This window comes from Perca fluviatilis, chromosome 3 (genome assembly GCF_010015445.1).
Source record: "Perca fluviatilis chromosome 3, GENO_Pfluv_1.0, whole genome shotgun sequence".
Classification (NCBI taxonomy): domain Eukaryota; kingdom Metazoa; phylum Chordata; class Actinopteri; order Perciformes; family Percidae; genus Perca; species Perca fluviatilis.
The window spans coordinates 23915579-23932804 of NC_053114.1; the positions used below are offsets into that span (position 1 = coordinate 23915579).

The 17226-nt window shown below is 41.4% G+C and overlaps 1 protein-coding gene across 3 annotated transcripts in view; it reads right to left on the reverse strand.

The window, feature by feature from the left end:
* The window catches only part of apba2b (amyloid beta (A4) precursor protein-binding, family A, member 2b), an 87641-nt gene that overhangs the window by 43614 nt on the left and 26801 nt on the right, over window positions 1-17226 (reverse strand). For all 3 annotated transcript variants that reach the window (XM_039794764.1, XM_039794765.1, XM_039794766.1), the window contains exon 3: window positions 343-843. In XM_039794764.1, coding sequence (XP_039650698.1) covers window positions 343-823 — 481 coding nt within the window. In that variant the 5' untranslated portion in view covers window positions 824-843. The remainder of the gene's footprint in view (window positions 1-342; window positions 844-17226) is intronic.

Sequence of the window (17226 nt, forward strand, 5' to 3'; positions counted from 1 at the left end):
TGCTACCAGAATTTTTTTTTATTTTGATAACTGTTTTGATTCACAACTAAAGGTGGAAAATAAAAGTTTTGTGTTTAATGGATTTTTGTTGATGTTGAAATGGATTTTAAAACGTATGGTATCGAAATAAGTATCGTTAAGGAAACAACATCGAAACTGAGGTATCGAAATTGTCACCGGATCGAAAGATTTTGAACGATGCCCAGCCCTACTTTATGTCCCCCATAACATTTTATCAAACCGAAATGAATAGAAAGTTCAGAATCAATAATGGAAGAAGCGATACTGGAGGGGTGATAATGATCAAATATTAATTATCCACATGATTAACATTGTACTCACCATCATCATAGTCTTCCTCTTCATCTGAGGTGTTGTTAATGTAGTCAGAGCTGGAGTCGTCATCCAGGCTGTCAGCTCCAGCGTGGAAGTCTGCCCGGTCATGAGGACCTTGGTCATGGTTACGTTCGTGTTCTGGTGTGGATGGTGTTGCTGGACGCTGCTCCTCCAGTTCTGCATCTGCTGGGTTGCTGTACCGCTTCACTTCAACCTCTGCATCTACATCCACTTCTGGATGGTTGCAACTCACATCTTGAGACTTGGGAGAAGAGTATTGTGCCTTACAGGAACGGGGGAGGGGTTTCGGATCCTGTGACTCTTTGGGGTAGCGGACTGGGCGTTGCCGAGTGAGGAGGGCTTTCAGATTACATGACTCTGCAGGATGAGGGGTGGGGCCGGAGGCGGGGCCTGGAGCAGCCATACTGCTTCCTCCGCTGGTCCCCGGCCTCTTCCTATGAGCCATGACTGGCTGCTTACAGGCCATGCATTGTTATTGGTTCGATCCTACGAGACAAATAAAGAAACAGAGGCACAGTGTGAGGGCAGGGCACAGTGTGAGAGAAACTTCAATAAAACTGCAAATACCCACGCAAGTGCATACACAAGAGAGGGACATACTACAATAGAAATGAATAAGAAAATGCTCAAGGCTAAAGCCGGTAAGCTGTGGAGCTTTCAAGACAAGTACAACTGTGTTTTTGTGTGCTTTAGCAGAACAAGAAAATTGATTCAACCTCACACCTAAACAGCAAATCTGCTCACAATGTATTCCCTATATCAAACACACAACATAGTCCTCCATTTATCTTTTTCTGCACTTTGCATACAGCTGTAACATATTTTCAGTGCCTGACTGAAAAACTAATATATTCCTGTAATCAAGCACATTTAGTCTCTGGTTTACTTTATCCACATTCAAAAGGAACGATTTTTTTGCTTATTTAGCACAACTTTAGCTTAAAAAATAACAACAGTAGGCTCAATATATGACTCAGGCTCAGCTTTTAGAACAATAGACACAAAGACCAGAGCCGCTCTAAGCACACTGCCTTCACATAAACCATATGGGACACTTCCAGAGGAAGAATCAATAGTTACATCAAGGTCATCCCCACAAAAGGGGCTGCACATGTGCCCTGATACCACTGGGCTTGATGTCAATCATAACTGACTGAAGATTGATACTTCGGTAGCTTTTTGGCTGAGAATGGTCAACCTAGGAGACAAATAGTCTCATCCTACACTAGACCTGGTTAAGTAGTGCAGATAAGAAGTCCGTGAAATGGGTCTTCTGTGGTGAGAAAGTAGCCTGCTAGCTTGCACAAGACCAAAAAAAAAACAAACTCCTTTTTCTCATGTAAAAACCTGTAACAAAACATCATGAAGCTGAACCTCTACTGGCGTCAGTGTGGTCCGATTGCTGTGATGAAACTCATGGAAACAAAGGCATAATTGTACAATCAAACATCAAATAAATTATGGCCAGTCTTTTAACAGCCACGTAATCCAGTTAGATAAATAAGAAGTTATTCAAGCAACATTCAGATCAACCAACAGCAGGCTGTGGAACTGCAACGTGAACAGGTAGATATAAAGTATTAGACCTACTTTCCCCCAATACAAAAATTATTAAAAAAAATTAAATAAAAGTACCTAAACAAGATAAAGAGTATCCTATAATTCATGAATGAATTCTATTAGACATAAAAAAGAAACACAAACATTCAAGCCAGCATCAACACCCCCCGACAGATTCCTGGATGACAGCAATAACCGTTAATGTTACTTGCACTGTATTTGAACAACCAACTAAACAAGTTCAGAGTATTTTTTATTTCTGTCAAGCACACCCACTGTGTCTTGTCATCCATTTTGTAGCCATCCCCACGCTGTTGTGCCATCCAGTTGCCATGAACAACTGCCCTCAAGAGGGGTGTTGTTGCTGTTTCCACCCCCCCATTTTTCCTTCACCATAATTACATTCTCCATCACCAGAGATTACACTGGTTAATTAGCGCTACACACAAACACATCCCCTCTAACACACACACACACACACACACACACACACACACACACACACACACACACACACACACACACACACACACACTCCACAGGTAGCCAAGTCAGAGGACAAAGATTACATGTGCACACAAAGCACAAAATACAAGCACTTCCATGGAGGTTACTGATCACCCAGTATTTGTAAATGCACACACAGACAAATGGACACACGTGTTCGGTACAACTGATCAAATATAGTAACATATAGCTAAAAACGCTATTTTGTTTATCATTTAAAACACCTAAGCACCTAAAAAGGTTTTCACTTAATGAATTAAAAATGACCTCAGCTTGTTAACATCTAGAAAACTGTGCAATGACTGTATCTCTTACCTGAGGTCCTGAGCTGGGATACAATAGTCCTGGGATCTGTTCTAACAACGGCCCTTTCCTCCCTCCCATCTCTCTTTGCGTCACCCTTCCCCCACCAGCTGCTACACAGCATGCACCTCCCTGACACGGCCCTCCTTCCTCCACATTATATCCCAGCATCCTCCTGTAGAGACCCAGCCCCGCCTCGTTCTATTCCCCAGAGCTGAGGGTAAGGATTGGTAACTATGGGTAACTGCATCCCCTGGGGACAGATACCCTTTGACCTCCTCTTTGTTGGCCTTTGTTTACAAGTCTTCGTTTTTTGGTGCAGTGTTGTTGCAACGGTTGTTCTTTATATTGTTCCAGAGTGCCACGACAACTGCTGTGAATTTTAGAAAAATCCTCTAAGTCCCTAGCCAGGTGGCTTTACCCCAAATCCCTTTTTCTGAAATGTAATAGGTATTTAACTGTTTATTGAATTTAGATTTGACTGTTTATTGAAGTTGCATGCATTTGTATCACAAGACACACAGGGGCTCTTAGGACAGATTTAGAATGAATTATCTATTTTATATGAATCTTTTTTATTTTTTATTTATTTTTTTAAATACAGTTTTTAAGAGTTGGCAAAACCTCAGTCAAACTCAAACTAAATACACTGCTATAACATGGTCAGCATCTTAAGCCCCAGGCCACCAGGATGCCTTTTCTTCCACAACTAATGCATAAAAAAAATAAGCCCTTTGTGAAGAGGATATGTTCGTATATTGTGCTGGCTTCCTCCTACAAGATCTCTAAATTGCCCATGGGAGTTTAAAAGACTGTGTATCCCAGTTGGTCTCTCCTGGACAGGTTGTTTCTCTGCCTTCTGCCTAATTTATGCAGGGAGACGTTTTGAGCTGCAGCTGGACAGCTGGTAAAGGGCCAGGGTCTCCATAGACAGACCTATTTATGTCTGCCACAAAAACACTTCATCTACAGTTAGAAAAAGCTTAAATTACCCTAAGACCCTTGTTTGGCAGACACGTCTTTAACGTGTGTGTGTGTGTATGTGTATGTATGTATGTATGTATGTATGTATGTATATATATATATATATATAAGAAAGAAGGGCTGAGGAGAGGACAGAGTGATAGAAGCAGTCCGAAAGCAGCAGATGGTTCAGCCAGAGTGAAGGCATCAGGAATACTAATGTATTGTAACTATGACCTCTGTTCACACCAGTGAATTAGACCGTAAGGCTACGTTCACACAGCCAAAAGTTGATCCGGTGATTTTCCGCAGGGTGATGCAGCGGTGTGGAAGTGTCACTTATGTCCCATTTCTGTGACGTCCTGTGTTGTTCTTCAACCCTCAAATGTAGCACAAGTATAGACTTTATATCTCCCAATTACGGTTTTCTGTCAGATCATTTATAGATTTCGACAATCCCAACCGTACTCCGCTTTATTTCACAGAAAAAGAGAGAAAGAAGAAAACTGTCTTGTGGCAGTTAAAGAGGCAGTGAAGTTTTTCTTGTTTTCCTCTCTCACCGCTTCAAAACTGACTAAGTCTAATCGTCGGTTACATGATACGTGACGACGGGTTGAGTTTGTCAAAAAGTTGACTCAGTCTACACTTTTCACCACAGACTGCTGCGTCCCAGCTCCGGTGGTCCGCAGCCCTCCGGAGCAGATACGCAGAGCTTCTATTTTTGCCGGACACCGGAGAGCTCCGCAGCAATTCAGCTCACAGCAGATAGTGCAGGACAGGAAGTCGAGCACAGAAACAAAATAAATATCCGGTTAATTTTCAAAATAAAATACACTGTGCTCATGGCGGATCATATTTCCCTGCACTACACCTTGAAAACACAGCACAGAGTTGTTTCCCCTCTACTCCTCTGGATGGTGGTTTTGTGGTTCTATTCTACGTGAATTTGCGTCCTCGTGACTACAGCTGTCAGTCATGACCGCAGCCGTGCCGCAACAAATCCGGACCTGGTGGGTATTGACGGACGGCGGAGCACGGAGCAGACACGCAGCGGAGCCGGTCCGCAGCCGTTACGCATCTGGTGGAAATGAGGAGTTAGTCTACATAGCTAACTGCAGTAGCTAGTATATTGTATCTTGCAGCTGTTTTGACCTGTTTTGACATAGGTCAGTGGCTTGTTGATCTTTACATTGTTAGTTCATTTCCTAACCTGGGCTGGGACTCACATTCATACAGTTCTATAAAGTACTTATTACAATAACGAGCATAGCTGTCCTCAATTTAGGTCATAGTGTCGTCTCATCTCCGGTTTTTCCTGCATCCACCGTGTGTGTTTGTGCGTGTGCCCGTCGTGGGGGGAACTGAGCAGCAGCCCCGCCCGCTGCCGATAGCCGACAGGATTGAAACAGCAGCAGCTTTCAGCGACTTTAGAGTGAAAAATCGTTACAGCGTACATTGATGTTAAAATGTATACAGGTTGGCAGGACGGTCTGAAATGTTTTGCACGGTTTTTCGCTGTACGTATTGTTGGTTAATGTGAGATGTTCGAGTCACACACACATCTCGTCTTCATATCAGAAACAAGAAAATTAATTTGGCAACGTAGCGATGTTTTACAAACAAGCTAAAACGAAATCTAACTGGTAGAGGTAGAGGCATGAAGGTGAAGGGGGCGAAAAAGATATACATTTGTGCCACCAAAAATGTACTTTTGCCCACAGAATAAGGGGCTTGGTGGCCCATGCGGCCCGTGCTTAAAAATATTAGCATCTAGCCCTGTTATTGTATGCAATTGAGGCAATAAAAAAGGTTGTTTTTAAAAAAAAAGGAAACCTCTTTTGTATTTGCTATTGCGGTTTACTGTAAAGCAAAAGTATTTGTTATCCGATTAATCAATGAAATAATCAGTTAAAAAACGATAGCTGCAACCCTACACTGCAGCCCTCCTACCTTCTCTTATACTAGTGGCAGCATAACTGCAATATACCCACTTCCTAATGTACCATCTTGATATTCTCTTTCCAAAGACCAGCTGCCTTAAGTTTTGACAGACAGACCAAAATAGTTAATTCATGCATTATTGGGAGAAATCTGAATTTCTGAGATACTTTAAACTTAAAATGTATTGATCCATAAAATAATCTCTGCTGCCCTTCATGAAGCTGCCATCCATCATCTTTATTAGGGTCAGCTCTGATCACATGATCTTATAAACATTTAACTGTATAACTTTAAACTACCCTTACAGCACTTCCACATCGTTAAACATATGTTGATAAATCGTGTAATAACCCGACCATGCAGAGTTGTGATGCTTGTAAATAAAGAATAAGACACTATCAGAGCGAGACGGGGCGAGAAAATTAGTTTCCTCTCAGCTGTCTCATTGAGATTCAGTGTTTGTTCTCCTTACAGCCTCCCACTCGCTTCAGGACGACAACAAGAGAGCGAAGCGGGAGACGGAAAGAGAAGCAAAGCAGAGACTTGGTGAGCAGCAGGAATGGCATGGGACCACAGAAAGCATCGCTCGCTCCCCCGCCATTCTGCCAGCCAATGTCCATCTCGCCACTTCAAGAACAACACCACAGACACACCCTCCTCCTTCACCCTTGACTGTTACCATGGAAACTCTTTGTTTTCTAGCACAGTCTCTTAGAGGACTGTCTCAGCCAATCACATAACCCCTTTTACAGAACAAGAACAAACATTCAAACTAATATGGCCTCTTCTTTTTTTTCTTCTTTTTTTTGCAGGTTTTGTAACATAGGACATACCGTAGTTTACCAACACTCTTGGTGTCAGCTGTGTTAAGTAAATTTGCCCTGACAACAAATGAAGGCAGAATGAATACACCAGATGGATTGTTCCTTTTGTGTGGCCCAGCATCATTTAGCTTCAGGAACACATGCAACAAGCCTCCACACAGTTTCACAGTGGTGTAAAATAGTAGCCAAGACACGACTAAAGGAGACCTTCCCCAGAAAAAGAGGAAATTGATTAGCAAACTGCAAACAAAGAGGCAGTATCAAATCTGGATAAAAAAAATAATAAAGAAAGAAATGTATACCCCAATTGTTTCTTTTGATTTGTTGAGGTTTATTTTTGGTTCAGACTGAAATATCTTCACAACCGTTGCCTTTTACAGACATTTATGGTACCCAGAGGAGGAATAAGAGCCTTCTGACAGGGTTCAATAATAAGGGTTGACCGATGGCCCGGAGCAAGTAAAACGCCACGTCAAAATTAACTTTTTCGTCCACCAGTCCAATGGCTAGTGAATGTTCAAATTTTACCAGCCACTCAATACATTTTCATTGTTTTTTTGGCTGGTGAGTGAAGCAAATCTACCAGCCAATTGCATATTTTACCAGCATTTGGCTGGTGGGTGTTGCCAAGTACAGTAGGCCTTTCAGTCAACAAAGTCATCAAATTTGTCAGCTAAATAAAGAAAGTAATTCTAATAATATTTAGCTCAGCAGGAGAATTGTGAACACTTTGCCTTTTTAAAACTTGTTGAATGTGACCACTAAATGCAACCAAATCACTTAGGTTAACTTACAGTGTGAACTTACTTCAGCTTGTGGACTCTGAGGGTGGCCAGGTGGCACATGGGGGCTAGGTTGGCCTACATTTAAAAGGAGGAACATGAAACACTCTCTAAAGTTTGCCTGGCAACAAGCCCAGCCTGCAGAGAGCTAAACACAGCTAAATGGCCCCAGAGGGAGACCAATACTGGGGCAATTTCACAGGGTTTAATTGAAGCTGTCAACTGGGTTTGGTTACTGATGAGAGGGAATGTAAGAGAGAGCGAGACAGATAAATGTAAAATTATGAACTTGGGAAAAACAGAAAAGGCTGCCTTGACATCACCCATTTATTGTCTGGACTGCCACCACTGCACCCATGCTAGCAGCAGGAAAAACACTTTTTTCTTTTTTTTCTTGGATTTAATGAGAAATCCTCCCACAACCAGACAACAAAATACATGGGAATTAATCTAATAGCCAAATAAAAAAAGGAGGGAGATAATAAAGATTATGGAGATGCTGCTAATTAAAAACTATGGTTGTTTGTTCTGTCTGCTGATACAATATGGAGTAAAAGCATGCAGGACAAAAAAAGATGGCTATTTATTTTTGTTTGAAAGGGGATTAGTCATTTTTTGTGTGGACCTGACAAAAACAGTAAAGAGCACATAAATCTCAGGAAATGAGAAGCGAGATTATGAAATGCAAAAAAGTACTTTCTATAAAACTCTCAGTGGTTCTTAAATAATCATCATAAATTAAGTTATGATCCAAGTTTTAATAAATGAATATATTAATCTTGTTTGTATACTTATTCTACCATCTAAAAGTAATTTGTGACTAAACAGTGAGGGGGTGGGAACAACCAGAGATCCCATGATACAATATTATCACGATGTGTCACAATACGATATTGTTGCGATTTTAAACATATTGCGATATTCTGCGATATATTGCAATTTATTACCTTTTTTCCAACTTCAAATTATGTCCCCAAAAGAAAAACAATCAACATAAAATGTTTCCTTCCCTGTTTGAAAATATACTGTACTGCTGCAACACATGTAAGTGAAAAGTGTATCTAAAATAAACAGCCTATATTAAATCAAAAAGGCCTTCTCTGAGAATGCTTAAGTGTACGATACAAAACTTTATTTGATCATGAAACCGATTCTTTGGTTTATCAGTGAAGTTTGAACTACACTGCAGATATGAACGAGTCCAGCGTGGGTTGAATGCACATCGGCAAGTCGTCAGTGTTACATACGTCTCGTGAAAATGTCTGTCATATATATATTATATATATATATATATATATATATATATATATATATATATATATATATATATATATAACGCGTGTTCATTCCCGGGGAGTGTTTTTAATGCAAACCACTATCCTTTTCCTAAACTTAACTAGTTGTTTTGGTGCCTAAACTAGCGGTTGTCACTGCATGACGCTCAGTTTTTGTCAGCTAAACTCAACTGCCATGGTCCCTGAAAGGATACCTTGCCGTGCCCAGTAACCGGCTCCCAGTAACCTTTTGGGCCCTATGTTGCACTCCGCGCAATTGCCTTTGTACACCGACACATGTATCATTCCTATTTTGCACCTGACGCACAGCAGACTTTTCCCTCCACAGACGCACGTCGGTAAATTAGGGAATGTATTTGCGCTCCTGGGGGCGGTTCAGCGAAAAGGGGAGGCGTGTTCAGGCGCAAAAGTTCCATGGTTCTATTTTGCAGTTTCAGAAAACAATTCCGCTACAGACCAGGAAAAACCTGGTCTAAAGTCAGTGGCGCTAGTCTAAAGTCAGTAGCGCGTTATTCAGATGCTATTTTAGGGGCGCATGCTTGGCCATAATGTAGCGTGAAAAAGAAAAATAATGAAAATGCGCTTTAGGTGTTTGGATCGATCAGGAGGCACTTTACAATACAGTCCTCAAAAAGTCGCAGCATTCTTTGTGGCTTGTTGTGTTTTACACAACATTTCCATGAATCATGGATGTGTTGATGACATAAATGAGGAAATATTAGAGGACTCAAGGAGACGTGATGTTGAACTACGGCGGGATTGGACACTCGATGTGCTCCTGGTGGAGCGGGTGGACGGAGATGGAGAGGGGGGAGGAGGAAGGGGCACAACAGGAGCAGGTGGTGCGTTTGGAGGCCCACGCTCCATGGCTGCAGCAATCCTCTCCAGACTTGAGGAGATGCGCCCGAGAGGCCACAGCAACTTCGCCACCCAGCCAAGACGGACATTTATTACTTTGCCACATCTCGGACAGCTCCCGCTGGCGTGCGCCAGGCAAATCCGCCGTTATAATAGCAATCCCCCATGGAACAATACGCCTGCTCTTAAAGGGAATGTGAGATGACGGTTTGATGATGGTTTATTGCATGTTACGCCCAAACCACACAACGGCCGAGATCCACCCACAAAGCTGCGTTTCACGTTTGATACTTGCGTTTCAGATCGTTAAAATAGGGCCCTTTGTCTGCTAAACCCAACTAGCAACAGTCACTGATAAGACCGATATGGTGCAGATATGGTGCTCTGTAGCTGGCCACCACTAACCTATTGTCTGCTCAACTTAACTACCAACTGCCGCTAATACGCGCCAAGCTCACAGAACTCTGAAGCCGGCATCACGTGACCAGCCGGCGGTCGCCTAATTTCTAAGATATCATACAAATTGGTGTGCATACATTTTCATACCATATCATACCAACCCATTCATGAGAATGCATTGATGAACTATAATAATCTGGTCATGGCTCACATCTATTATTATAGATAGATATTATTATTATTATTATTATTATTATTATTATATCTATCCAGCGTTGAGGTGCCGTCTCGCTCTTACTCATAGAACTGAAGTTAAAGTTAGCTACTGTTTTTCGCCGTTGCGGCCACCACAACAGAGCTTTCCCAGCAGAAACAGTGGTGCAATTACAGGTTTTCCTGTCCTGCTTAACAAAATATACAGTTGGCATATAATTAGGGTTGGGTACCGAAACTCGGTGCCAATAGGGAACCGGTGCCGACGTAAACTGTAGTAACGAGACCGAATAAGAACGAAAGTTTCGGTGCCTCATTTCGGTGCTTGACTTTACACTACACCTGACAGCATGTAACGTTAGCCTACCTTTAGCTAGCAGCTGGATTAAACACCGGTAAAATGCTGACAGCTAACGTTAAACAGTGTAAAGTGTGACTGTATTTCACTGTGGAGGACTTCAACAGCGGGATGTAACAGTCTGCAAAGCAGCGCAGCAACTGCCGTTGTCGGAATTCATAGATATACAGTATGTTTATATGGTCGGAATTAAACAACACACACGGTGCTTTCACTTGTAGCTGCCGTCGTCGGAATTAAACAACCCAGACTGTGCGTTCACTTGCAGCTGCCATTGTCGGAATTAAACAACAAAGACGGTGCATTCACTTAAAACAGGTAGCCTCGTGGTGCATTCACAGTAATTGTAAAATACCCTTTTCCATAACAGCAATATACTGGTGAAATAAGTTATTGTTATAGTTATTACATTATTATTAAATCGTTAATTTTGACCATGGCCTTAGCAATAAACAAGTCACTGACTGTTGTTTACTACCCTTATTTTTTTTCTTCTTCTTTTTTTTTTTACTTTATTGAAAAGTACCGGTTCAGGCACCGTTTAGACACCGGCACCGTATCGATTTAGCACCGGAATCGAAAAAAAACCAAACGATACCCAACCCTACATATAATATTTAAAACTGTAGGCAAATGTGGTGCTGTGTCTCCCCTCCATGTTGCAGGAGAGTGTGTGAGTGGGGGCGAAGTTGCGTGGAGAGTGTGAGATGCAAACACAGGCCCCACGGCTTTACGGAAGAAATTGGTTATGTAATGAAACATCAAATGAACGGTTTTGTCTAATCCCATATCGTTATAAAATCGATATACCACCCAGCCCTAGCAAACAGAGAACAACACTAAGCCATACTGGTCTGTGACAATTCCTCCTGAATTGTCACTCAAAGTCTAGAAAGATGAAGGAGAGAATTGCTGCCTGGCTTACACAATGGTCCACCTGATCCCTCAGTAAGAGGTCTTTCACATTTCTGTTTCTTATTGACCCTTCTCCAGAAACAGCTCCCTCCTCGGGCCTCTAATTCTCAACTTTTAATCAACAGAAGTTATTTCACTCTCTTCACCTTTGGCAGGTCCTTTCAAACCAGAACAACGGCAGCGGCTTGAAACTGCCGAGTCCAGTGACTTCATCGTTAATGGTTAACTGGCAATAATGGCCGTTTAGCCTCATAATTACATTTACAGACTGGACAATCCACCGCAGTATCAACGCTAATTCTCCAAGAGGCAGCTCAGATATCAGGCCACAACCAAAACAGCATGTACTTCTACTCCCACAAAGCTGTCTTCCACATATACAGAATCCTGAGAAAAATGCTAATAATATTCATTGAATGTGGTGATGGTCATTGTATTCAGTGATAGCACAGAACATAGCAAGCAATCTTGGGCCGGGAAATATCCCCTTATCTTGTTGAGGGACAGAGAGGCTACACAGTAACGAACAGGCCCGCTAGTGCAGTTTGGTGGCAGGCAAATGAAATAACTTCTGGGTTCAGTCAATCACACAACCCCTCAGAGAAAACAGGAGGAAAATATTCATCAGCTTTCATATCACAAGAAGGAATACACACACACACACACACACACACGCACACACAAGTGCTCACTCAATCTGCTCTAGACTCCCTTTTTCCAAGTCTATACATGCTTCAGCTACAAGCATTTGTGACTAAAATGCCTTGAAAACAAAGTGTTTACTATAATTAACTCTTAATTGAAAAAAAAAAACATGCTTGGAACATGTACCCCTTCGTCAATGTTTGCTCGTGAAGAACACAACAGGGTTGAATGGTGTACTCTGTTTTGCAGTGATGCGATGTGCGAGCCCAACCTGCACACGTCTGCACATCCTGAAACAGATCATGAGAGCATGCACGCTGCTGAGCTTTGTGTGTGTTTTTGTTTGGTTTCAGTATCACTGCTGGCCAGCTGACCGAGCGGAGAATTAATCACGCAGACCGCGTCCACACGGTCACACAGAGGAGCAACACCACTGACAAGAACAAAAGACCGACAGACACAATGAGGCTTGGTTTTGATTTTCAGTCCAGTCCCCATGTTGCACGGATATTTGTGTGTGCACAAATGCGCGCGTGTGTGTGTGTGTGTGTGTGTGTGTGTGTGTGTGTGTGTGTGTGTGTGTGTGTGTGTGTATGTATTTGTGCCTCTGACCTGTAAGACGGCGTGTGCTAACAGTTAACACAGTTAGCTAATTTCTTGCGTCTGACTGCAATGTGTGTGTGTGAGAAATTGTCACATCAATCCTCCTGAAGCAGTGACAGGTTCAGTTGGGGGTGTCACAACTCCCAAAATCCTTTATGCTTTACTGAACCCAAGAGAAACACACTAAGTCAAGCTGGAAGATTGAAATCTGCCCACTCCTCAAACAGAGGGACACACACACACACACACACACACACACACACACACACACACACACACACACACACACACACACACACACACACACACACACACAAGTTTTCCGTATTCCCCAGAAACTGTTCTTTTATATATTCAATATCTATTGATGTGCATTGCATAACCTACAAAGCTTTTTTCCCCTTTTAAGTGCATTTACTTTCGAGAGACAGAAAAGCCATCTGTGAGTCTCTACATATCAACTATAAAGCTATGTTAATGAGGTTTGGGAATCTTTTCAGATGTGAAAGCTTGGAGAAAACAAGGAGACAATAATTACAGCAGCAAGCGCAGTTTGACAGAGGACGCAGCAGCCCTGCTATGTAATAATGTATGATTCAAAGCTATTTTAAGATTGCGGATTGCAAAACCTAGATTTCTTTGGGGAAATCTCACTCTCATTGCTCAGTGGAAGCTATGCCAAGCAGGAACACAGCCATTGCATGGGTTTGGTAATGAGGCTGGCTCTTAATCAGTGTTATACCTAGCGAGGTGGGAGAACATGTAGGCTATCTGCTCAATGTGTTTACAACTACTTTGCCATTTTTACTATAAAAAAAAATAAAAAAAAAAAAAAAACAAAAAAAAAAAAAAAAAAAAAAAAAAAAAAAAAAAAAAATAAAAGTGATTATCAAGTACTGAACACACCCCCCACAACCAAATTTTTCTAATATAATAATAAAACAAAAAAATAAAAAAAAAAAATTTTTTAATATAAAAATCATCAAAAAAACAAACACACAAAACACACACCCCCCCCCACACACACACACACATTTCAACAACAAGGCAATTCAAAGTGCTTTACATAAAACATTAAAGAGCAATTAAAAACGGTCATTTGGCAATGGCTTGAATGTAACGGACGTTCATTAAAGCTGCAGTAGGTAAGATTGTGAAGATCCAGGACTTTGCCAACAAATTTGAACATCGACAACTTCTCAGTCCCTCCCCCCTTTCTGCTGCAGCCCAAACCGTCTCCTAAGCCCCTCCCACACAAGGGAGTTTGACAGAACTGCCGGCCGGCATGTCAGACAGACAACATTTTCAATAACTAAACACTAACACAATGTTTACTCACCAACCGTAAAACGATGCTAACTAGCAGGCTAGCGTTAGCCATTTCAGCATCATATCAGACCGACCACTGTGCAAACGTTACTATTATATTCACCAACGTAGCTTTGTGGACTTTTGACTACTAATAACCAAGTGAAAGATAAATCATTTATGGTAATTATGTTACCTGTCGAGAAGAAATGTGGCTACGTCTGCATCGTTCTTCAGATCTTTAAAATCCCGGAGCTCACGCCACCTCTGAAAAGCCACTCCAATATTCAACCGAGTTTAGGGAAACCTTTCTGCAGCTTGTGCGTAAGGAGGGGGGAGGGAAGAACGCTCTTATATGTGTTTGTGTGTGTGTGCCCGAGCAGTGATTGACAGGCAGTTAGACACCACCTGTGGCCCTGATTGGAGAAAATCAACCGGGAGCGGTGGAATTTTGCCAATCGCACTACAGGCTGTAGGTGGTGCCAGAAGAGCTGGATCTTTTTTATATTACATAATTCATGTAGTTCTACTGGAACATAGGGTCAGTTTCAGCAAATATGACAGAAAGTTAGTTTTATAAGACTTAGCATCTTTAATATCAAAAAGTTACGAACTAAAGCTTTAAAATAGTGTTAAAACCTCATCTTGTTCTCGTGAACCCACTATCGTGTATCTTCTCGTTTCGTGACCCCGAGTGTCTTGTCACCCCCCTACTGCAGATTGTACAGATTACAGAGAAATAAAAAACAGATGTGGCTTCAGGAGATGAACTCTTGGTCTAATAGTTGTGAAGCAAAAAAAAACAATGACCATTAGCCTGCAGATGGCTTTTTGGCTGCAGCAATGAGGAATTAATGCTCTCAAGTTTATGAAATTGATGAAACAATATGCAGCAAAAGGTCATGAGTAATTAAACTAAGTGCAAACCAACACCGGTGACACTTGGTACGGCTGATGATAACATTCCTTGATCTACTTCACATCTGTCATTTGAACAAAAATAATTTAGTTTGCAATTCAAACAGAGAAGCTGTTGAAAACACAGCTACCTTTTATTTATGTATTGTTATACCTCTGTTTTTTCCGTACTCTACTACCGCCATTTCTGCCTACTCTGTACATTTTTCAGGCCTGGATCCCTTTTTGTTGCTCTTCCTAGGGTTTCTACCATTTGTAAGGGCACAACATTTTTCCTTATCCTGACTGAGGGTATAAAGATAGGTGTGTCATTTGTTGTACAGACTGCAAATCCCTCTGACACACACTTATGATTGTGGGCTGTATACACAAAATTGACTAGAATTGAAAATACATTTCACTGTCACTCAAGTGACAGTTGACAAAAAAAAAAAAAATTGGCAAGTTTGTCTGCAGTAAAGATATAATTGTATCCCAAAAGGTAGTTAAAATATTGACTTTTAATGTCAATGTAGGATTATGTTTTCACTGATTATGTGTATGTTCCATCAGTATGTTCAAAATGTCTCACAGAGAGAACTGTCATGCTTTATATTAATTTTATGAAAGGTCAGATCTGAGGATAAATGCCAAAGATGGCAGCTTGTAGATACATTGCCTCAGTCGTTTCACTGTGATGTGCTGAGTACCAATGTCACTGTCCCTTGGGATCTAATCTCTATAAAAGGATATCTGCATTTAAATGAAGAATCTGTAGGCAACGGGACACGATTTTGACAACGGAGGAGTTCTGGTTTCCGTAGTCCGAGTAGTATTGACCAATCACGTTTGAGCGGGCTTTGGTTGCCTGCAGATAAACAGTTTGTGTGGAGAGCAAATTAGTCGGAACAGATTCGCTTATGTCGACGATTTAGCTTTTTATAATTAATATATATTTGCAGGTATCGGTTTATAGAGCTTGTGAAACAACCCGAGCGAAGCCGCTGGCTACGTTGAAACCTCAGAAAAATTTGTGTTGCCACTATAGGTAAAATCATTGTCAGACCAATAGCCGAAGGGTTCCGAGATTGCTTTGGGATGTAGCCAGGAATCATATCAGACAGAAAAGGGTCTGACAGGGATCAGCAGGACTGGCTGACCAAATAGCAGCACTTATCCCATGACGACAGAAATCTGGATTATTGCAGCTCTCATTTGAATCCCCTTACATCACATCGCTCTGTATTTGGTCCAGCTACTCTCTAAACCTAAAACCATGGACCCCCCCCCATTTAGCCCCTATAGTATTAAGGGGCAGTATAGTGGCCTTGTGGATAAAAAGGTCACCCTTCAGCTGGGAGGTTCACCTGCTGAAGACACTGAATCACCACAGGTCCCCTGCACTTTGACCAATTTTAGACAATCTATGACTCTGACCTTCCCTTATCGACCTACAGGAGTGTGTGAATGAAGTGGTAACTTTGTCATCACACCATGATAAGGACTTGTGTGTACATCATTGCAGAGCTGAGGTAATCTGAATAGCCACTGATGCAGTTTGGTTCTAGTTCATGTCTGTTAGTTTAGGATGGGAGCAGATCATTACTCCTCTGATAACCAACTGTCCATTTTTAACACATTAATAATATAATAAGTCCTTGTTGAGCATACCCAAACAAGAACACCACAAAGCATACCCAAACAAGAACACCTCTTTTTGTGAAGTGTAATGAAATTCCCTCCACACAAAACAAATGCATAAATAATTTTAAGCAAGTTTGGTTCTATCAGTTTATAGGGATCATTCAGATTCAGGGTTTTTCTCTGCATAGAGGAATAAGTGGCACCCCCCTAAAGACGTTTTAGCCAGCCCCAAAGGAAAATCACCAGCACCAAATTGACAAGTATTGAGAATAAAAATAGCGATTCAAATCCTCTCTAAATGCAATTTACCAAACAACAGAACAAGCAGAACATAAACTTGAATAAGAGAGCTAGTCTCAGTTTTATCGCCAGAGTGGGGCTGTACTGGCCTCTCAGTGATTTATAAAAAAAAAAAACAGCTTTGTTAATTTGGGTTTTATTTACTTAAGCAAAATATTCTTTTTTTATCAAATTGTCATAAATAATAGGAAAATGCATAGATTTCTGTCAAATAAGGTAAAAGACTCATTGCCTTTACTGTACGCGGACCGCGTACTGCCATGCGTAGTCAGGAAAGACCCTGCAGATTATCTCAGTATATATTTGTGCACTTTAGCTGAACTACACAGTGCGATGACTGCCATGTGAGCAGGGGGGGACGAGAGACAATTTGCTTGGTGGAAAACATTACATTTGTTCACAGCTTTCTTATCATATCTTAGCGGGTTCTCAAATTTGACTAAACTACAAGCAGAAGAATGTTCTTGCTATATTATGATGCAGACACAGACACACATTCATACAGTACATATACACAAAATACCAACTGGCTTCTTTTAAGTGTTCAGATAATT